The sequence below is a fragment of the Eleutherodactylus coqui genome, chromosome 1 (assembly GCF_035609145.1).
Source record: "Eleutherodactylus coqui strain aEleCoq1 chromosome 1, aEleCoq1.hap1, whole genome shotgun sequence".
Classification (NCBI taxonomy): Eukaryota; Metazoa; Chordata; class Amphibia; order Anura; family Eleutherodactylidae; genus Eleutherodactylus; species Eleutherodactylus coqui.
Genome location: NC_089837.1, coordinates 520,426,677 through 520,450,468, shown reverse-complemented (window position 1 = coordinate 520,450,468; position 23,792 = coordinate 520,426,677). Strand labels below are relative to the sequence as shown.

The 23,792-nt window shown below is 45.8% G+C and overlaps 1 protein-coding gene across 1 annotated transcript in view; it reads right to left on the bottom strand.

The window, feature by feature from the left end:
* The window catches only part of LOC136607062 (teneurin-4-like), a 175,796-nt gene extending 153,280 nt beyond the window's left edge, over positions 1-22,516 (bottom strand). Inside the window, exons 1-2 of the mRNA XM_066589022.1 lie at positions 22,294-22,516; positions 3,810-4,079 (exon numbers count right to left, since the gene is read on the bottom strand). Of these exons, the coding sequence (XP_066445119.1) occupies positions 3,810-4,079; positions 22,294-22,516 (493 nt within the window). The remainder of the gene's footprint in view (positions 1-3,809; positions 4,080-22,293) is intronic.
* Between the last annotated feature and the right edge of the window lie 1,276 nt (positions 22,517-23,792).

Genomic DNA, 23,792 nt, shown 5'->3' with positions numbered 1-23,792 from the left:
GGGGTCTCTCATAAGAGAGTGGTCCCAAAGGAATAGAATGCAAAAAAAGCTATCAGCAAACAAAATATTTTCTGCGCTCACAAAATAGTGTGAATCCACAAATAGTAATCTGTCAAGAAAAATGCATAGGAGTTACACTTACTGGGGAGGAGGGGGGTATGATGACCATGAGCCCCCTCCTTGAAGTGATATCTCCTTCTGTCTCCAAATAGATGTTTCCACACGTAATAATAACACCTTTTATTCTCAGACTTCACTTAAAACAACGGGCAACGCGTTTCAGTGCGCACAGGCACCTTTCTCAAGCCATGACAAAGCAGTATAATCATTACAAATATATAGTATATGAGTCACTTACATTGCATGCTGCTGGTGTCTCTCAATGGCCGCAGCCATATTAGAGGTGTGTCTCAATTACCAGCGTCATCGCGCCGGTCACATGACCGGCACGCTGGTGTTCCATCACTGTCAATAGGGCCTGATTTTAGCGGCCATATTGGGGGCGTGTTATAGCGAGCTCACGTCATCGCGCCGGTCACGGTGTATTATATACTAAATATGACTCTACTGATCTTTTAAACACTCTCCTACCTTTCTAAAGTGGTATGTCAAAATGCCGATTATGTGACCTACATTGTTGTATGGTAAACCCTCCATGAATATGGCCGCTATCACTGAGAGACACTAATAGTAATGGCACGTCGGAACGCTGGTCATGTGACCAGCGTGATGACGTCGGCTTGCTACGACACGCCCTTAATATGGCCGTCATCTCCAGGTTTTTCCAGCAGAGGCAGAACGTCATTTGCGCCGACTATATGACCGGCGGGATGACGATCGAATAAAACACACCTCTAAATACGGTCACAACCTCCGGGAGACACTAATAACGAGGGACGTCGGAACGCTGGTCATGTGACCGGCGCGATGACGTGAGCTCGCTATAACACGCCCCCAATATGGCCGCTAACATCAGGCCCTATTGACAGTGATGGAACACCAGCGTGCCGGTCATGTGACCGGCGCGATGATGCTGGTAATTGAGACACACCTCTAATATGGCTGCGGCCATTGAGAGACACCAGCAGCATGCAATGTAAGTGACTCATATACTATATATTTGTAATGATTATACTGCTTTGTCATGGCTTGAGAAAAGTGCCTGTGCGCACTGAAACGCGTTGCCCGTTGTTTTAAGTGAAGTCTGAGAATAAAAGGTGTTATTATTACGTGTGGAAACATCTATTTGGAGACAGAAGGAGATATCACTTCAAGGAGGGGGCTCATGGTCATCATACCCCCCTCCTCCCCAGTAAGTGTAACTCCTATGCATTTTTCTTGACAGAATACTATTTGTGGATTCACACTATTTTGTGAGCGCAGAAAATATTTTGTTTGCTGATAGCTTTTTTTGCATGTTATGTATTTAGGATGTACTGTGTTAGAGCCTCATGTGGCGTAGTGTGTAAGGATAGCAGAAATGCAGTTCTAAGCTCTCGCTCACGACCTGAAGGTTGCGAGTTCAATCTCCGCTTGGTTCGGGTAGCCGGCTCAGGGTTGACTCAGCCTTCCATCCTTCCGAGGTCGGTAAAATGAGTACCCATCTTGTTGGGGGGGGGGGGGTAAACGTGACTTGCCGTGTTTGATGCTATGTACATTGTTTATGTGATGGCGCAGCAAGGCATCTGTTAGGGTGCAGGCTATATTTATAGATGGATGTGACGTGGGAGTAAGGCCGCAGTTATTGTACAGGAAAACTCTGAAGAAATTATGTGCTTGACGTGTCAGCGATTTATGTGGGGTATGAGAGGTTAGGTCACAGTATGGCCTATTTAAGGATGGCCCATGAGACTTGTGCCCTGCTGAGACCAACAGAAGGAAGATGAGGAGATGCAAGCACCTAAGAATTAGGCTGGATGATGCAAACAAAATATGGATGCATGATATTGTGACAAGCTATTACGCAATGTTTAAGTATCTGAACCCTCATATGGAGCGACACAATGTAAAGACTGGTCCTGTTCAGTAAAGCTGCCTTTGATAAAAAGTTGTCGTCTCCACTTTAGTCCGCACCACTCCATAACCTGCTACCGGGCACATACCATCCGCCCATACATTTCCATCATTTTGACATACCACAACAGTTGGAAAGTCACAGATTGGATACCACTAGGCAGCATACAAAATATAACAAGATCAAAAGAAGAAATCTTATTCAGTCCAACTTACTATTCCATTACTATGAAGAGCATAATGATCGTGGTCTCACGGGGGGCATCACCGCACCCGGGCCTGAGAAGGAGGCCCACTGGGATCCATAAGCGAGGATCACTTTCAGTTGGATCTCCATCCTCAGGATTCAAATCCAGTATAAAGTAATGGCGAGGCATTGACTTCTTGTCCCATCACTTATATTGGTCAGAAGCCTTACTGGCCTCCCAGGGGCTCAGGTGGGGCGATGACATCACTGTTACTATGTAGGGCACTACAGGGAGCAAAGTGGGGGCACAAGTACTTTGTGGGGGCACAATTATTGTGTGTCCCAGAGTGGAGACACCAGTGTTCAATGGGAGTAAAGAAGGGCACAACTATTGTATGGGGGCACAGCGAAGGCACTAATGTTTTATGGAGTAACAGTGGGGACATTAGTATTATATGGGGGCACTACTATGTGTGGCATAATGGAGGTATCTTATATTGTATGAGATCATAGTGGGGGCACAATTATTATATGGAGCACTAATACTGTATGAAGGCACAGTGGGGGCATTACTACTAAATGCAGGCAATATTCTATGGGAGAACAGTGGGGTACAATTCTTGTATAAGGGCAGAGTGGAGGCACTAACGTTGTATTAGGGTACAGTGAGGGCACAATGATTGTATGGGGGCCCAGTGGTAGTGCAGTTATTGCATGGGAGCACTCCAGAGACCCCAATATTGTAGAGGAATATAGTGAAGGCACTAATATTGAATGAGAGTATAGTTTGGACTCTAGTACTGCAAGAAGGTATAGTTGATGCCCCATTACTGCATGAAGGCACACGTGGGGCACTATTACTATAAAGAGACACAATGGGGGCACTAAAACTGTACGGATGCAAAATGTGGCTCTAATACTCATGAAAGCACAATGGAAACACTATATGGGGACAACATGTGGAGAATAATACTATATGGGGACGCTATTACTGTATGATGGCACAGTGAGGTCAATATTACTGTATGGGGACACTACTACTTTATGGGGACACAATGGGGACATTATTACTCTGTGGGGCACTAGGGGTTTCTATTACTTTATATGTATGTTCTTTTAGGGGGACATGCATCTCTGTAGAGCCTAGTGTCATCTCTGGGGGCCACACATCCAAGCACAAAGCCTGGAGCTGGTGTGAGCCCATGTCAAAATGTGCTTACTATATTGCAGACATGCAATGTATAGTGCAGCTAGACAAAGACAGATATATAAGGTGTTGCCCATGGCTAAAACTAAGCAAATCAATCCAACTGATTTGCCAAACCACCAGACCATAGGAGACAATGGAACAATCGACTTGCCAACTATAATCAATTTGCCGAAAGCACAACTCTAAATAGATTCCTTCAGTATATCCTGGTGAATCAATTCACCAATTAGCCAACCGTAGTTGATGGACACATCGGCTCACTTCACAACAACCAATGAAATCACAGATTCTATTCAAGCTTTGTCATCTGAAGTATATTCGGGAGCCGTTGGCAATGTATCTGCTTCATCTTGGCATACCGCTTCACACACAAGTAACACATTCCATATACCCACTCACCATTTTCAGTGTTCTCATGCTCCGTGTCGGTGAGGGTCAGGTTGGAGTTGGCTCTACTAGACAAGCAGGAGCTCCGTCCAGATTTGGTGTTTCTTGTCCAGAGTCTCACAGGATGTTCCGGTGATAAGACGCAGTCAGCTTCATTGTCCGCATCGTTTTCACCAGTCATAGAATAGCCACAATGTGGCAGGCTGATATCAGTCCGATAGAGCGTTCCATGAGGCGGCGTGACTTCACCAAGACCCAGCTCGTGTAGCGTGAAACTACCACCTACGGAGAGAAAGAAGAGAATCATCCTTATTCTACAATTAAAGGGTTTCCAAGCTAAATTATACTTAATGGCCACTTTATAAGAGCCCCAGACCATTTTACGATTGGCGCTTCCATATATATAAATTAGTCCCATATTCCCAGAGTGCAGCATAAAATCAAGTAACTTTTTCATGGATCCATTTAGAGTGAATTCACATTAGATGAGAAAATTCAGCGATCGGAGGGACTTCCAACAAGGCCGGGTCATCAGTGCTAGACTAGCCGGGGCCAGGATGTCACTGCCCACCTTGTGTGATTATAGAAGTATTCAGCGAAAGGGAATGCTGTAGATGGAAACGACTAAAAGGGGTCAAAGGAGGATGTCAAGAATCATTCTGATAAACAGGCGCTGCACAGTCAAGGAAATTGCAGCTGAATACAACACCAGTGTTCCAACTAACGTGTCCTAACGTACAACTCATCATTCCTTATCGCGGATGGGATATAACCACAGACGACCAGTTCCAGTGCTATTGTGTCTAAGAGAAACAGAAAGACAAGACTCCAGGGGGCAAAAGAGCAAAACTTGGATCACTGAGTATCTGGTCAGATGGATCCAGATTTCTGTTGCTCCGTGCTGATAGGAGGGCAGAATTTGGCGCAAGCAGCATGAATCGCTGACCCCTTCCTGTCAGCTGGTCAGAACATGTCAGCACCTCCATCGAATCTGCAACAACTACAAGAAGCTTCCTGTCCGCAGGGGCCGATATTCTTGCAGAACCATTTAATCATCTAGTGGAATCTACACCACGATGAAGGCCTTAGGATGTGCACGGTTCTACTGGATGGGGCTCTAATAAAGTGGCTGTTCCTCGTGTTTTGTACAGGTTTCCTTCATGTAATCCGACTTCCCCCCACACTCCCAAAACACGCAGAAGTCTGGGAAGCGTTACTATAGGAGTAGGACAAATTCAACGGGTCAGGCAGTTCTGCGAGGGAAAACAGGTCTTTGCATACTAGGTCTACAGGTTTCAGACTGGCTGACTAGGATAACAACTCCCTGTTACAAGAGGAACATCAGCTCTGGAGCACAAACCTCTGCTAAGAGATTATGAAAGCCTGAACAATCATGGGCATCGGCAACTTTTCTGAACCCCTTTAACCATAAATGTTTCCCTCAGCTGTTGTGCGGATCTGGAGGTGAGATTATATATTAGAGTTGATCTAATGTGCAGAGAGATGTAAAAAATCACAGTGTTTTTCCGCTTTCTGTAGAAGAAGTGGTTTAATCTGTTTTCAGTAATGACATATAAGAGTCTGTCACAGCGCGCCGCTGATTTCCCCTCGTACTTAGTACTTTGGTAAACGGCCTCTAAGTGCATATCTAATGGGTTCACTTTGTATGCCGACTCCCATGCTCCCTAGCAGGCAGAGGTAAACTATTTACTAGCAGCGAGCGCTCAGCAGTTCACTAAAACCCCTATCATATCCGTACGAGGAAACTGCGCAGCAGAGAATAACATGCAGAAGGCAGCAAATATGGAAGAACGCAGGCCAAAATCATCATCGCTGCGGAATAAGTTGGCGCTATACAAGACATCTGTCGGGGTTCTCTTACTGTATATTGCCAGCCTCTCTACTGTTGGAGCCCATACAACGTGTTACCTCATGCAGTACTGGCTTTAGCCAGCAGATAGCGCCATTGTAAAACAGCAGAAAAAGAGTTAGCCCCCTAGGAAAACCAGGATACAAATTGGATTGGAAAGGGTTAAGAGGTGAACTTCGTACTTTGGATATAGTGATTGTTTAGTGGTGGACTGCGGTACTACAAGCTGCATGTTGCTACACAGGCTGCACGATAATGAGTCTCACGGCGCGGCGAATAGGGATACCGAGCAGGAAATTCGCAGTTTACACGGGTGTCTAGCCAACTGAAACTAAAGCCCCCGTGTTGGATGTTTCTCCGGGCCTTGTTCGCAACCACTTGATGTTTTCCCCATGGTGATTCTCTGGATCCTCCGCAGAACCACATCCTGGTTTCTTCCGTTACCCAACGCATTGAGGACGCTTTTACACGGGCGAGACCAAGAAACTTGGAGTGATAGCGCACTTATAAGGGTGGCTCCACATACGCACGCACAAAAACAAGCTTCTATTAGAACCAATGCATTCCCCATGGTATGTTCACATGTCCATGTTTTACAGGTGCGTGCCTGTAAAGATAGGACATGCGTGCACCATAGGGAATGCACGCATTGTCTTCAATGCCGGCGGCTCTATTGAAGGCATTGGTCTGTCGGCACCCCTGAATTGTTTTTCAGGGAAGAGCTTGAAAAAAAACAACTTACCTGTCCGAATCTGCCGTGTCCCGCCGGGGAGGAAGAACACATCTGTTGCATGCGGCAGATGTTTCCTTCATCCCCGCTAGGAAAAAGAATTCCCTGCTGCACCTGCCACATCTGTGACAGATGCAGCAGAGGAATTATTCATCCCTGCAGGGAATAATGAATTCCCTACCACAGCTGTCACAGATGGCAGCTGTGGTAGGGGATCCACCTGCCGGCATCCTGTAATTGTTTTTCAGAGAAGGGCTTTAAATATAAGCTCTTCCATGAAAAATAAGAAAAAAATAGTGATTGAGAAAAAAATAAATCACCTTTCCTTAGCTGCTGGGGCTCAGCGGAGTCCAGCCAGCTCTTCTCCTGCACTGCTGTGAGGAGTATTTAGCAGGCGGGGATTTAAAATCCCCACCTGCTGAATGGGCTGCCTCTGATTGAGCACTGTGACCAATCAGAGGAAGCTCTCAGCTATTGAATGACAGCTGAGAGCTGCCTGTGATTGGTCCCTGCGCTCAGCCAATCAGAGGCAGCACTCACCCATTCCTGAATTCATTCATTAATTGATTTTTACATTCTTTTTTAAGTCCCCATAATGGACTTGAACTTGCGATTGTTTGATCACTCCTGCCCTATAATGTAAGTCCATAGTATTACATTATAAGGCAGTCTATCAAGCTAAGCCACAGGCATGGCTTCATGGGCAATTAACCATGGCAACCCTTGGAGCCTTCAGAAGGCCATGGCAACCGAACGACACCTCGCAATCCCATTGTGAGAGGACTGTTCAAGATCCCATAAGCCAATTGGGGTATTTAAAGATTTACCGCTGCGATTAGCGTTCACGCTGATCATGGCTGTTGACGGCAGTTGTCAACTGTGAGAAAGAATCGACCCCGGCATTGTATGGAGCGAAATCAACTCTCAATCCCCTCCATACAAATCCCGAACGCGCCGGACGTCAATGTACTTCCTATGTCATTAAGGGGTTAAACGGAATGGCCCCAAAACAGGACCTGCAGCGATTATTCTGTGCAAGCGAAATATTGCGCAGGTGAATTAACTCATTGAAACCAATGGGTTATTTTCCCATTTTCCCAATCGGACGGAACGCGCGCAAGAAAATCGTTTGTGTGAATGCGACCTTACAGGCGAGTGCGATGCAATATATTTTTTTTTAGCTCTGATAGTAAATAGTGGGCGATTCTGAAATACAGTCAACCAAAAAGAGTGTTATTTTCCCGTGTGCGTTCCAGCCATATCGCTATCGGACAGAGCTCGCTGCTCACACTGGCACCTTCACATCCGTCAGGTATACGAAAGACGCACATGAAAAAAAGTGTCCGTTCACATTTTTAAAATCATATACGCAGTATAAGTTTTTGACTTTTTTGTAGTCCAACACTTTATTTTTTCTTGATCACAAGGAATGTATACGTGAAGCGCGTGGAAATGTACAGCTATACCTTGCCATATGTTTCCATTGACTGCAATACTAAAAATAACCTATACATTTCCATGCATTTGGTTTGTAGGACAGAAAAGCAAAGCAGGCGATTCTTAGGCCGGCCCCCCAGAGACCCCAATACTTACCTCCGGATCCGGCGTCCTACGTCCGGTATGACGCTTTGGCGCACATGCGCAATAGAGCACGTGACTCACCGGCCGCGTTATATGACACGCCCACAGCGTCACATGATGCGTCGGCCGCGTCATATAGTGCGGCTGGTGGTGGGCGGAGAAGCGATTTCATGCTATCTACCGCTGTGCTACAGCGGAATATAGCGTGCCGGATGGATTCCATTGACTGCAATGGAAGCCGTCCGCGCGTAAACCCGCGGCAAATAGAGCATGCCGTGGGTGAGGACGGGTGATTTTACGGTTTGGAATTCCACCGTGGAGTTCCGCACCGTAAGCACTGAGCTATTAGGTTCAATAGAACCCAATAGCTGCGGGCAACGCAGCGGATTTCCGTTGCGTATTACGCGGCGGAAATCCGTCCGTGGGAAGGAGGCCTTTTAGGGTCAAGAACAACTAAGCGGCTAACAGCAACAACCAATTTTAGCGGACGATCTATGAAACCACACATATGCCAGTATGAACAGACCCTTATGGTATATTCACACAACGGACCTGATGGGCTGAGACAATAAAACTCGGCCGGTATCACGCTCGCCAACATGCGATTTTTGCCGCAGATGCGAGGAATTTTTGTATCAAAACCGCCCTGCATCACTTTGTGGAAGTAGCGATGACTTCGAGGATCGTGGAGTGTTTCCCATTGGTTCCTATGGGATACATCACACTGCGTGCATCTAGTACTTGGTGCGTTGCTGCTGCTTGCCCCATTGAAAACAGCGCCCAAAGATAGGACATGCCGCAATTGCAAATGCACAAATCTTGCGCGATTTTCGGAGTGAGAGCAGCCTAAACCAAACACTTTCCGTTTTAGGCACATTTTTTGCATTCAACATGGATGTTGAAGTCCAATTTGCCAAAAACAGAAGTGGAAAACAAAAAACAAAGAGACATAAAATACAAGTTTCTCCCAAACTCCTGCACAGATACACAGAGAAGACATATTACTGTAATCAGTGTGACCGGTGCTACCTTATAGAACAGGATGGTGACAGATTCCCTTTAAACACTACATGGCAAGTTACCAGGTCTGTGTCCTTGTGCCCAGGCGCAGTGCCCACCTTCGTACACTGGTATACCCTCCATTGTTATAGGCTATGAGAACATGAACATGGCGCGTCTTATGAGGGTCAAACAAGCATGGGAAGTGGAGAAGAACAAGAGGGGCCCATTTTGGTTTTGCGCCCCCTGGGAACAATGCTGTTTTTTTTTACACAACTTAATCAAAAAACACACAACAAAAACACCAAAAATCCCCTCTAAGAACTAGAACAGGTTTCTCAAGCCGAAGGGATCTGACATCTGTTTGAAGTTTTTTTTCCAGCCTGGCAAAACTTGGAACATCCAACTGGCTAAATCACTTTCTGCACTTCACACCTTTTTTAATTAAGCAAGGCAGGTTGCATTTTGTGACAGGTCTGACAGGCGGAGAGACTGAGGCTTTCACAGCTCTGACTACAGCAGCCAAACGTGTAGTACAAAGCAGCTTGTGATAATTGCACCCAGACAAAACCCTCCTTGCTCTGACAAAACGCTGCGGCTGCTCAACTTCAAATGTTCTGCTAAACTTGTAAAGATTAACCAACTTGATTTACGGAGAACTTGTAATTTGCGCCTGGCTTTCAAGCGCCGATCTGTTTGGGGATTTTTTTTTCCGCTTCTTAGAAACAGAGGTGATGGAGACAAACATGCCGAAGGATTTCTTATTCATTTGTCGTGTGTTCGCACTAATAAGCGGGTCCTGAGGGGCTGACTTCAGAGAGGTTCTGTTTTCAGCATGTAAGGTATGGCGGGAGGGGGGGGGGGTGCAGGCATACAACAGAGCCCTGTTCATGGCGGCACACCGAGCCCGTGCGAGGTCATACTACAGGCCATAGTACTATATGGCGCTAACATATTCTCCCCTAGAAGCAACGCCGCCTTATCCTTTAGCCGCTTTCATACATCTTGTACTAGTTGTGGAATTTCGGGTCTTGGTTCCGCAGTGAAATTCTGCAGCTTTTATATAGTACATTGTTAGTGAATGGGGCTTTAACATACCCCTTCACCTCTAGCCATGGCCAGTCTTAGCTATGTATGACCCGTGCGGTCGTATAGGGTGCCTTCCATCAGCTTGTGGTAGTGGGGACAACCACTCGGATGTAGGGTGGGGGGCGATCACCCGCCTTGGTCTGCTCGGACAGATGATCTTCTTCCGCTGACCGTCAGCATCTTGTGAAGCTACATTAATAATCCTCCTCCTCTTGAGTCTCCTCCACTTTGATGTTTTGAGGTGCTTCCGTCAGCTCATTAGCACACCTTTAACATAATCTCTTAGTTCTGCTACTGTATGTATGTAATGAGCTTGGTTCTGGGGCTGCATTTATGTAATAAGATTTATTCTGGTGCCGTATTTATGTTATGAGCTCGGTTCTGGGGATGTACTTATGAGCTTTTTTTTTTCTCATGCTGTATTTATGACTGAGTTTGGTTTTTGTGCTGTATTTATGTTATGACCTTCATTCTGGTGCTGAATCTATGTACTGAGGTTGGTTCTGATGCTGTAATTATGTACTGAGATTGGCTCTGGTGCTGTAATTATGTACTGAGATTGGCTCTGGTACAGTATTTATGCTACAAGCTTGGTTCTGCGGATACAATTATGTACTGAGCTTTGTTATGGTGCTGTCTTTATGTTATGCAGTTGGTTTTGGTGCTGTATTTATGTTGTGAGCTTGGTTCTGATGCTAAAAATTTCGCTATGATTCCTCTCACTCAGAATTTGCCTTTGGACCCGTAGGACTCTATTTACGCCCCTGATAGTAAAGCATGTTCAGGTTGCGCTTAAAGGTTTTTGTACTGCCTTCAAGGCAGAAATATCCATGTGTTGCCTAATTAGCCAGGGCATACGAACCATAGAAGCAGACCAGCATTCTAAGCTGGCAACACCTTTGAAAGTTATTGCTCACACCTTTCATAAACCCAGTATGTAAGTGCACCATCCACATATGTCTATCTCTTTTGGGATGCTCTGCCCGTTTTTTTTCTTCTTCTGTTTCTCATATGTACCATAGAGACAGACAGTCTAATTGCTATGTTTCTCTTGGAGATAGCAGGCCCCTGTTCTGACTGAACCATTGTTTTGCTATGGGGTAGCGAGAACATATGTGGTACCCCATAATTGGGGTCCCACAGCACATCTATCACTGTGTCAGGATGAATGTTCATACTCGGGAGAAAATGTGGAAAATGATTTGTGTTACATGTTTTAACTATCAGGCAACAAGAATACTTGGTTTATTAGGGGTTAACTCCCTCTCACTCCCATCAATCATTCTTAGGTAGCTTTGGGTATTGGACAGTTAATTGGGCCCTCGCTCGGGATTGGTAGACACAGAGGGTATTAAAGGTAGAGAGGGTTGGAGTTAGAGAGTTCCATCTAAGTCTAGCCAGCTTAATAGAGACTGAAGGAGACCGGGGAGAAGAAGGAGGTCATCTAGGTTAAACCAGTGTGGTGGGAAGAAGAATGCAAAGTGTGAGTATGAGCCCAAAGGAATTATGGAGAGAAAGAGAGAGAGAGAGATCAGAAATTAAAGGAACAGAAGATGAGTTTTGGTCAAGTGAGGACGGAGAAGAGAGATAAAAGTAGAGGAGAGAAGCAGACAAAAGAGGGGAGAAGAAGAGAGTCAGTAATATATTTATTTAACATTGGTCCAAGGCAGGGATGAAAGCTGGAAGATTTTTACTGCAATTTGTTGCCACGGCCGCCCTGGGTCAACGTTTCAATGCCATGTCTGCCCATGTGACTTTAAGGTCTATATTACCACTCATCAATGTGATCCACCCGTTACTGCCCGTGAATTTGACCCGTGGTTGTCTGCTGGCACGGGGCACTATTCCCTCTCTCCCCTGCAATAAAGAGTTGAAAATTGTTTCTCTCTAAAGACTTTCTGCTGGATTCCTTCCCACCATCTACAACATTTACACTGAGGTACTACACAACTCTGCAGGAGGGTAAGGACTCCTACCCGCATTTTTGTTTTTATTTGTTTTTGCCTAACACGAGTCCCTTATTTCTTTATTTTCACTGACCATCCGTGACCGCGATTACCCAAGTTGGAGGTAAGCAGTAGAACCAGTGTGACTACCCTATTATCGCTCCTCGCTGCTTTACCCAAGTTGCTGGTTCGCGCTCAGTTGTGCTCGCTGCACATATACTGGCCCTCCTCCAAAGAGGAACTGCATTTTCAGCAAAAACAGAGGTAGAGAATTGGCCCAGAGGTTATTGTGAAGGGCATGGGGGAAAAAAACCCTGCCCTACTTTCCTGGGCGGCAAAACTGGACACTATAATGAAACTAGAGTGTTGCTTTAAAGTTTTGCTATTGGGCCCCATCTCTTCTAAGTACACCACTGTCAATTATGTTCAGTTATACAGGCTAAGCAGTAGAGGGCAGGTATATATCGCCCAGATTCCTCTCCATTGTGGGTGCCTTCACACTTGCGATCACGATATCGCTGCAGTTTTTGTGACACGAATGTCAATGGGACTTTCTAATGTTAAAAACGCATCACATAAAAATGAAGGTGAAGGCACCCTGTGGAGTAACAGGGAGAGTCTCACCTGCTGGCTAATTAATTAAGTTAGCCAGTGGGCAGATATTTAAGTAGCAGCTAAGAAACCAGTACTGGGCTTTGGTGGGGGACACAGAAAGCTGCTCTGTGTGAGTCTCAAAACCTGATCTGTAGGCACAGTTGTTAGAGTTGCTTTTCTAGTAGCTGCCAGAGAGAAGCTCTCCAGTTGGTAGAGAATGGTTCTACTGTGTATTAGTGTCGGACAGGCAAGGCATTTCTTTCTTGCTGTGTCCTGTTTTTTTGTTTAATTGCAACTGTTCTAATAAGTGTAAGTTTGGCCAAGTGTACGTTTGAAACCTATTCCTGGCTGCTGACTTTGTGTTTCCTTTGTGCCCTTTGACCCCAGCAAAAAATCTTGAGCTAAAAATCCTCACAATTAATACACAGACAGACGCCGAGGTGATCGGTTGGCAGAGGGTTAACACAACAGTGGCCCATCGGTGTCAAAAAACATTTCTCCATTCCCGGGCGGCAGCGATCTCCTCCGGAGCTACAACTCAAAAAAATAATGATGCGGCTCATTGCTACAATTAACTAAAAATCTAATTTATTTGCAGGAGGCGGCATGAAGTGCAATGATTCTCACGTCTCAGGCGATATGTGGCCTTTTAAGTGCGGGAACTGGAGTCATGTCGATCGGTGGAAGCTGATAAGTATTGAAGACTATTAGTCCCCGCTCACACTCCTTCACTTTTCTCACCTTCTTCCCGAGACACTAATACAGACTTAGTTATTTGGGAAATGGATTCAGACAGCAGTAAGCAGGTTGATAACCGCTGCCCCTCGAGCATTTCGTTTCCTCATTGATGCAAGAAGAGAAGCCCGGGGAGAGGAGACTTTGCAACCATTTTTTTAAATTTCCCAAATGCATCTAAATGAAGCAACTTTACAAGTCTTTGAGAAGGATGTGTCGAGTCCTCATGTCAGCGGCGCCCGCCGCAAAGCTTCACCGCCACAGCCCTGCTCAATCTCTCACAACATTAGGTTTATTATACCCTTTTTCTGTATTATGGGCTCTTCTTACATTTGGCTTCTAGAACTTGAGTTGTGCCGGGTGCGAAAGCCCAAAGGCTCACTGTGGGTAACGACAGATGTGATTGACAATGAGCGGTGGGGACCACCTACTTAAAAGAAACTTGTGACCACGTTCATGATGCCCATGAACCTGGGACAGATATGCCCATTGCCCAATATTATTCTGGAACGCTGCGGTGTTTCAGAATAAATCTATTTTAAAGTTTGACTTGGAACGGAGGTCCGAGTCAAAGAGGTGGGTCATGACGGCCTCTCCCGGCCCCGATTATGTAGACTGACAGCTCTCAATGCTATGTCCATGTAGGGAACTTGAACCTGCTGTACTATGATAGCTCAGGTAGTACACACAGTACCTTTGTACTGCAGTATATTATTTCTTATCTTAACTATCACAACCTATGGTAGACCTGGAGGAAACTGTCAGGTGTCTGGTAGCATGACAAGCCATCGGTTCTCCGTGACTGGATGAAAGAGTGCTGATGACATCACAGAGGGAGCTCCCTCCCTCTGTTAACTGCTAACATGTGAAGTACTCGTGGTCGTTGTTACATGGCGACAAACCAGGGCAGAGGCAAAAATATAACATTACTGAACTCTAGTTGGTTTTATAACTCTATAGGAAGGTATTTGCACCTAAATGTTGCAGAGTATAACTGGAAATCACAAAATCACAGGCATAGCGAACTTAAATTTTCCGCATCTGGAACTGGGTTTCATTCTTATTCCGTATATCTGCAATTACACATGACGGGATCACCTCGGTGGGATGAGACGCTTCGACTCTCTCATTTTTACCCATTTTCATCCCAGTATTTCATCATCATCCTTTGTACTCTGTACTATTGTCTGCAGGGTCCGCGGCATAGCAAGATCACGGCCAGAGTACGTTGCTAAATTTTGGAGCTCTGCATCCCTAAGGACCCAAAAACATCTAAGGGGCGTATCAACACCCCCGTCCTAGAAACACCGCCCCAGGTGCTTTTGTCTGTGCATAAATGGAAAAAGGATATGAACGCCACCCAATGTACATGTATCCCAACCGGGTACAGAAAACACCCACTAAAGTATAATCCAAAAACAGCTCAGAAGGAGAGGTCCGATAAACCTCCTGCACGGCGGAAATAGAACTGCCACAAAACTGTATTAACCCTTTGCAATCCAATTTTGGATTCGGGGTTTCCTAGGGGGCTTTTCTCTTTCTGCCATTATACAATGGCGCCATCTGCTGGCTAGGGCCAGTACTGCAGTATGTGACTTGTCAGAGAGGCCCCACGACAACAGAGCGGACAGTATTCTACAGTAAGAATACCCTGCCGGGTGTCTTCCAACATCAGAGGCGTACAGTCTTCAATCAGAATGTCTTTAGACGTCAGACATTGGATTGGAAAGGGTTAAATAACACCTTTTAGCCATATAAACAGAAACACAAAACAGATTAAAAACACTTAAAAAGTGTCCAATCAAGAACAGTGAATGCAAAGCCCAAGGAGGTCAATTCAATACAAGACCCTTCCTTCCACTAACCTCACCTAACAAGTGTATATGGAGCCCATTCAAAATAATGACCCAGCAGATACATATCCTATAGAGATAGATAACATGTATTTGTAGCACCAAATGTAGCAATAAAGATATAGTGCAAAAATACAAGGAGGCCATTTACATGGCAAGGATGGGCAATGGCAAACCCTATAGCAAAGGATCACATGTTGATAAAGATGGGCTATGGAGGGGAGAAGAGAACACCCCATGCCTATCGCCACCTACAGTGGAGAGGCTTCCTTGTCAGAGCATAGCGCTGTCACTATAAGTGCCTTACCAACTCTTATATCATTTTACCAATGCATTACACCCCAACTATACTCAACATGGTCACACTCACGACCTAACATAGTTAACCGGTAACGTAAAACATGGCGTCATACCCTCCGCATTAAATTACCTTCAGGGAGATGAAGTCGTCCATCTGTCATTGTCTCTACTAGTGTGCAAGCTAAAGTCTAGTTGGACCGGTCTTGCACAGTTTTCAGCTTTCGGCTTTCCAGTTCTTTGGTGATGTCAGCACTGGCTGCCCGTTAAATACAGAATTCAATTTAAACTCGTTACCTTCATCCACAAAGCCCTCCACAGCGCAGCGCCCCCCCCCCCCTATATCGCCTCCCCCATCTCAATCCATCAACCAGCCCGGGCTCTCCGCTCTGCTAACGAAACTAGACTGCGCACTCCTCTAATTCGAACTTCTCACTCTCGCCTCCAAGACTTCTCCAGAGCAGCACCGGTCCTCTGGAACGCACTACCAAAGGCTACCCGGGCAATCCAGGACTCGAAAAACTTCAGGCGTGCTCTAAAAACGCACCTCTTCAGGGAGGCATACCGCATTCCCTAAACAAACCCCTCTGTTCTCCGCCTGATAACATGCTCCCTGACCTACTGACTGCAATCCCTGCTAGCCATCATAAACCGCTCCTGCAGTCATAACTATTCTGCCGTCACACAGCTAAATGTCTGACCATTGTCTATGTGTATATCACCCCTCACTCTCCACCCCGCCATACCGTGCACATCTCCAGCCCCTTTACCTTCTGTATCACCCCATTACTTGTAGTATGTAAGCTCGTTGGAGCAGGACCCGCACCCCTATTGTTTCCATCAGCTGATTACTATGTAACCGTGGTTCTGTAATGTTTGTACTTTTGTCTTTCTGTATCCCCCCCGTCTATGTAAGCGCTGCGGAATATGTTGGCGCTATAGAAATAAAGTTTATTATTATTATTACTACCCTAAAACACCTTGGTTTTGTAGTGGATTTATTTGTGGCTTACATTGTAGTGGCCCAGAATTAGTGGGGCTCTTCCATAATGTTATATGTTTGTCTCGTGCAATTGGCTTGTCAGGGTCCTATATGTAGTGTGCATTTGCTATGTGTATTGCGCCTCTGCAGCACTGAATGGGTTAATGCCTGGATTTGACTGAGAAATGTATCTTGCTGTGTGTCATGTGACTCTGCTTTATATATGTGTTTGCAAGGTAGATGCAAGAGAAGAGTAGTTTTTCAGTGCAGTCCAGTCAAGCCTGCAAGTGTGTGAGCCCCACAGACACTGGTCGGTCTATGTGTGGAGAATGGAAGAAGCTGAGCGCTTCCCTTCAGCTTGGCCTGGGTCTACTCTACCCAGGAAGTGACGGTGCTATCACTAAAGCACCAAGGAGGAGAGAGAGAAAGGCACCTTAAGCGTGAGTGTTGACCAGTAGGATGTTGGAGAGAGAAAGAGTTGCCGGGAGCGGGATCACACAGATAACTGGGACTGTGGATTGTCCGGATTACCCTGAGAAGTCCTCCCTGTTACACCGCCTTCTAGAAGATATTACCGACCATTCCCGGTTTTGTTCAGAAAGTTTCGTCTGCGTGTGAACTGTTTATTACAACTTCAGGATTCGCCGCAGAGGACGGAATGGTGGCGTCACGAGTGATAAGAAGCTTTAATGTAACTGCTAGTTACTTTTTCCTAATGATCTCCCTCAGCAGTGACTTGGTCGGGTCCCGAACTACGCCCTAGGGGAGGAGATGGTAGAGCCCCATGATAAGGCCTTCTCTACCCCGCTGTCTCCTTGGCTGTGGGTCCGCTCTTCGAATACTGCTATATTTACACCACAAATGAATCTACCCCAATAGCCCTCTACTATATGCCATTTATGTGACAGATAGGTCCTTGGACCCCCTCGGGCACCAGGGCCCACCTCTGACTGCTACCTCTGCATCCCCTATAGCTACCGTACGCCTCTGGACATCATGCCTGATGTAAGGATAGAGAAGATAGTGAATGCGTTGGCAGGCCCCTCGGCCTGTCACTTGCGTTCTCCTCCTGTTAGTACGTCGTGGGTGCGATCACTTAACCTCACTCATTTGTAACAACAAGCTCATGACGGCTGAGAAGAGATTAATGCAACGTTTCCTGACTTTTCTCTACCTCCAGCAAAGCCGCTGTTTACATGATCCCATCTGTTTTATCAATAACCGAGCCTAATAAGGTTCAAGAAAATGCAATTCATTAGCCATTTACTGCTGAATTAGACATCTGCAATTACATTAAGAGATGTGTGCAGCCGCTCCGCTCCCTGAAGATGTGAGGTGCTATGCAACTAGAAAAGCCATTTCGAGCATCTTACATCCTGGAGCTTCTAAGGAATGTAAAATGTTCGTAATCACCCCGAAATTACTGGACCACGTACTTTGGAATATATTTATACTGTCAACTTAAATCTGGGACTGTACTTGGTCAAACACTTTGATATTAACTTTAGCAATGAACATTATAGCAGAAGGTAAAGGGTTGTCCAATGGGAAACTATTGATGGCCTATCCTCAGCACAGGTCATCAATAGTAAATTAGTGGGCGTCTGACACCTTAGACCCCTACTAATCAACTGTTTGCCACTGTGCCTGTGCACTGAGCTGATTTCTGCAGGAAGTAGACAGCTCTATTCTTTACACAGTGGCCAGGCTTGGAATTGCAGGCAAAGTTCCCATTCATTTCAATGGGAACTTGGCCTGCAATACAAAGCCTTTCCACTGCAGTAGGAATGGAGCTGTCCGCTTCCTGCAGAAATCAGCTCAGTACAAAAGTGTTCCGGCCGAATGAACAGCTGATCAGTGGTATCAGGGAAGACCTCCAACAATCTAATATTGATGATCTATTATGAGAATAGTCCGTTAATATTTTATACTGGGCAATTCCTTCAATTCAATCCTACGCCCTCCTCAAGATCTTTGTTTTAACTCATGTAAGAGGGTTGTCTGTGGGCACAGTTTTGTTCAAAACTTGTTTAGCCTGCAGGAGTAAAATAACAGAGCACTAAAGGGCTCACTCACATGGGTGTATTTACCATTCGTATTACATGCGTGTAATACGGACAGCATAAACCCCATAGACTTGCATTGGGGGATGCTTACCGCGTTTCCCCGAAAATAAGACCCTATCTTATATTACTTTTTGCCCCAAAAGAGGCACTATGTCTTATTCTTGGGGAATGTCTTAGTTTAATTACCTCGGCACAGGTCCTTCCAGCTGCTCTCCCCAGTTTCGGCTCGGTCCCCGTAGTCCTCAGCCGCCCATACAAGATCACTTCCTGGTTACGGGATTCATAAATCATGCCTCTATGAAGCAATGGATATGATTGATTCTTCAGGTGCTGCTCAGCCAATTCAGCGCTCAATGAACCAATGCGATGGCTGTGATTGGTTCTTCGGACGCTGCTCAGCCAATCAATGCAGAGCTCAATGAACCAATCACAGCCATTGCGTTGTCAAGGCGGGATTTATGAATTGGCTGAGCAGATATAATGCGGGATTTTGTATGCCGCGGCTCTGCTAATTTATAAATCCCGCCTCCACAATGCGATGGCTGTAATTGTGCCAGAGCTGTGGAGAGCAGTAGGACGGACCTGGGCCGGGGCTGCTAGGTAACGTATTCCTATTGTTTTTTTTTACATGTAATGCAGCTAGGGCTTATTCCTGGGGTAGTGCTTATATTTCAAGCCTCCCCGAAAATCCTAAAAAAATCAGACTAGGTCTTATTTTCGGGGAAACGGGTTATGAGCGTTATTCATGCGTGTGAAGAAAATAGCTACATGTCCTATTTTGGTCTGTATTACAGATCAAAATCATCCATGCACATCTATGGGAGTGTTAAAAATGCATGATGAATGTGCATAATATATGTGTAGTCCCTGTGTATTTACATAAGAAGGGAAATCCATTGGCCTTTCTGGCAGTTTTTTTTTCCGCACGTGTGAAAAGTTCAGTGCATAAAAAAAAATGCAACAAGGACTAAATACTCAGTAAATGCAAGCGGTTTCAGTCCATGTGAGTGCGCCCTTCCTCACTTTCCCTGCTCCCCCGCCACTTCCGTCTCACCACCCCCCCGGTCCTTTCTGGAGGGCAGTGATAATGGCACGACACTAGGTCACGTGAGCACAGCAATTATTGGCCAGTTGAAGGGAGCCAGTTATTGGCTGCAGCAGTCACATGGTTATTTTGATGGGGATGTCATCACTGTCTTCCTGCACTGGAAAGTGAAGACCAGCAGTAACTGAGAGTCGGTGAAACGGCAGTGGCGGGGGAGCAGGGACGGAAAGTGCTCTGTTATTTTACTACCGCAGGCTGAACAAGTTTTTGAACAAAAGTATGTTTCCACAAAACCCCTTTAAGGACACAGCCTAGCTTGGTATTTAAAGGGGTTGTCTGAGTCATGTAAAGGCCAATCACAGGGTCCTCCATGCTGTAAAATAAGAAAGCAGCTGATACTCACTTCTCCCTGCTTATCTCCCACCGCTGACTCTGGTCTCCCCGCTGACGTCATCGTTACAGGCTGCAGTCAGCCTTAGCTGTCTACAAACAAGCTGCCGTAGCCAATGACAGCGCTTGGGGCTTATCACTGTCATTGGTTGTAGAAGCAGGTTTACGGGACATCACAGGCAGCCTGAAAACAAACACATAGGAGCCCAGAGCCGGTGGCGGGGGATGAGCGGGGAGCCGGGAGAGGGGAGTATCAGATGCTTTCTTATTTTACAGCACGGGAGCCCCGGTGAGAGGGCCTTTCATAACTTCGACAACTCCTGTAAGGACGCAATGATTTTTTAAAATATTTTTATCTCCATCTTTCAAAAGTCATAACTTTTTAAAGTTCTCCCCTCAGCGAGCAGCAGAGTGTTTTTGTTGTGTGGCGAGCTGTAGTTTTTATTGGTTCCATTTGGGGGTACATATAATGTATTGTATAACTTTTATCAATTCTTTTGGAGGGAGAAGTGAAAGTGCTCATCAAATCTGCCATTGTTTCCTTTTATGGTGTTCGCTATGCGGTATAAGGCCTCATGTCCACAGTAAAAAGATTATTTAAAATCCGCAGCGTTTTTCCCGCACGCGGATCCGCACCCTATAGGGATGCATTGGACACCCGCAGGTAGTTAAATACCTGCGGATGTCATTTTACCCTTGAGGCGCGGATTGCGTGTGCGGGGGAAAAAATGCGGCATGCTCTATTTTAGTGCGGGTCTCCCGCGGGGACGGCTCCCACAGGCTTCTATTGAAGCCTATGGATACCGTCTGCATCCACGGTACACCCGCAGCTGAATTTCTGCCCGGCGCATGTGCGTGGCATGCTGCCGGCGTGCCGAGCACATCCGCCACGCTGAAGAAAGAAGGTCTGGCCGTGACGGAGGGCAGGTCCGCAGCATCCGGACAGGTGAGTAAATTCTTCTTTTTAGCCTCATGTCCGCGGAGGAGGAGGGACCTGCTGCGGGATTCTCCATGAAGAATCCGCGGCGGGCCTGATTTTCCACGTGGACAAGAGACCTAAATGACATAATCACCTTTCTTCTGTGGGTCGGTGTGATTACAAAGATGCCAAAATTAAACTTTTTTTTCCGTCTCTCATTTTTTGCAGAATAAAAAGCCTTTTCGCAAAATAATGAGTTTTTGCATCACAGCATTTAAAGACCCAGAATTTTTTATTTTTATTTTTCCAAACCTGGCGCAGTGCGGGGGCTTGTTATGTGCAGGACAAACTGTAGTTTACATTGGTAGTATTTTGATGTAGTGTGTAAAGAATTTTTGGATCACTTGTATTGTGTTTTTGAACAGAGTTTTTTTTAATTTTTATTATTGATAAAACAAACCTATTTTTTTTATGCATTTTTTTTTACCAGAAAAAGTGTGTATTACTATTTTTTCCACTTTTTATTGACTACCTTTTTTTTACCTTTTTTCTTCGTCCCAGTTTTAAGTATATTATCTTTTAGCAATACCATGGTAACCCATCAATTAGATGATGGAGTGCAGATGATGGCACAGAGTGACCTCACACTTTGCGGTCCACACAGGGCGGAATTCTGCACAGGAATTTCTGATAAAACCTGCACCATTTGGAGGCAGGCTTATCCGCGGCTGATCTGTAGCGCAATGCCCGCTGCCGACATTTTGCTGGAAATGAGCCCCGTGTGGACCAAGCCTTACATGCTGTGATCAACATTGTTTGCAGCATATAAGGGGTTAACGGCAGGGATAGCAGTTCACTCTGATCCCCATTGTTGCAGTAGAACCCCTGGTTGCCAGTTAAATTGCATGGGCTCAACTCCTGGTCCTGCACCATCTACATGCCGTGCGTATATGGCATTTTGCATGAACCACTTCCCATCCATGATATACATGTAAGTCTTGTGGCAGGAAGGGGTAAATGTTAGCAAATGGCAACCTTCTCTTTTTTGTATGCTGAAAACCAATATGTTGCTGACTCAGGTTCACCTCAGATGGGTCATAATTTGGCGCAAGCAGCATGAATCGATGACCCCTTCCTGTCTAGGTCTAATCGTCTTTCATTCAGCTGGGGCAAAGATTTCATTTGCTGCTCTTGCCCTGTACCTAAATACCCTGACCCACAGAGGGGCTCATTGACATCCACCAGACCCTCTTGCAATGGTACTGGCGCCCCCTTATAGCGGCATGGCTTTGGATGGTGAGTTTTCCGTGCGAAGATGTCTATAAGGAGGTTTTGCAATGAATTTTCGGGTCTAATTTATGTAGAAATGATACACATAAACATTCATTGTTGGCACTCACCAGTTCTGCAGAACTCATCGACCTCCTGATGGACCATGTCCTTCACTCGATTGCTGTAGGACAGCCTAGTGTCTTGGTCGTAAGCTTTCAAAGTCTCACTGGAGCTGTAAGACTTTGGTTGTATTTTGCTGTCATCACTGTCGGCTGAGGAACTGGTATAGCGACGCTCTGTGTCACGCCGTCTGGTCAGGGATCGGTAAGGTTTCCTCTCTTTCACATCCATGGCACGGTGCTTCTCCTCAACATTGAACAGAATTGTTCTCGGGGAGGGGAGAGGGGAACCGGAGGTCTTACTGTGGAGAGGATAGAAACACATCTGCTTAGTCCAAATTGTAAGAAACATCAGCACCATCTACCAGACTCATGAACCTTTACCAACTCCCCAAAGATAAACCCACCACGGCAGAAGAGAAGAAGACTGCAGGCATGTGGCTGAAAGATCACCAGTTCTATGTGTGCTACTATTCCGGATTTATCATAGCGTCTACTAGGGCCCTGGTGCCTTGCCGCCGAATGCTACAGGGTCTGTGGACTCAAGAGGGCATGGAACGGCCATTATTTATCAATTGTGACCCAGTTTATAATGGTTAGTATGATTTATCGCTTTTTGGTATAGGGTCCTCTTAACCTCAAGGCGCCATACTTGCATGGTGTCATGACGATGGCCGGTATCAGGAACATGTGTGTAGCAACAACTGGAAGAAAACCTAGGAGCGAGGAGTACTAAGTAAATAGAGCAGTCTCCTCTGGGCTCTAAATTGATTTTTTTCAGGGGGCTGCTCAGGTCTCTGGATTAATTTTGGGGTCCGGTCTAGGGTCTGAATTTATTTTCAGGTCTTTACTGCAAAGTTTATTGGTCAGTTGACAACATAATATGTCTTGGAGCTACATACGGCGTCACAATCAGTAAATCTGGAGCTTTATTTATTTTTTACAATGACCCAGTGGGCAAGTGTGTCACGAAGACTGAACCCATGCGGCTGGAATGTCACCAGTTCTATGTGTGCCACCATTCTGGATTTATAATAGGGTCTACTAAAGCCCTTGCGCCTTGGTGCCAGCTGCTAGATGGTTCATGGACTCAAGAGGGCATGGAACCAGAGATTTACTGGTTTTGACCTAATATATAACTGTATCATGTACTGTTCCTTGGCTTAGGGTCCCCTTAACGTCACAGTGATGTTTATTATAATATATCTTTGAGACGACATATGGCGGCACAGTCAGTAAATCTCCCGGAGTTGTACTTTTTTTTCCCACCTTGATTCAGTTGGCAAGTGTGTCAAAATGACCGGGCCCATGTGGTGGAAGGTCACCAGTTCCATGGGTGCCACCATTCTGGATTTATAGTAGTGTCTACTAAAACCCCTGCGTTATAATCCTAACTTTCATCGGGAGCTGGGAAATGCTCTGTGGGGTAGGGTATCAGTATGCCGTGGGGCACGGTAATTTCTCATTATGCCCCTGCCTGGCTTCCATAGAAAGGAAGGTCATTATTT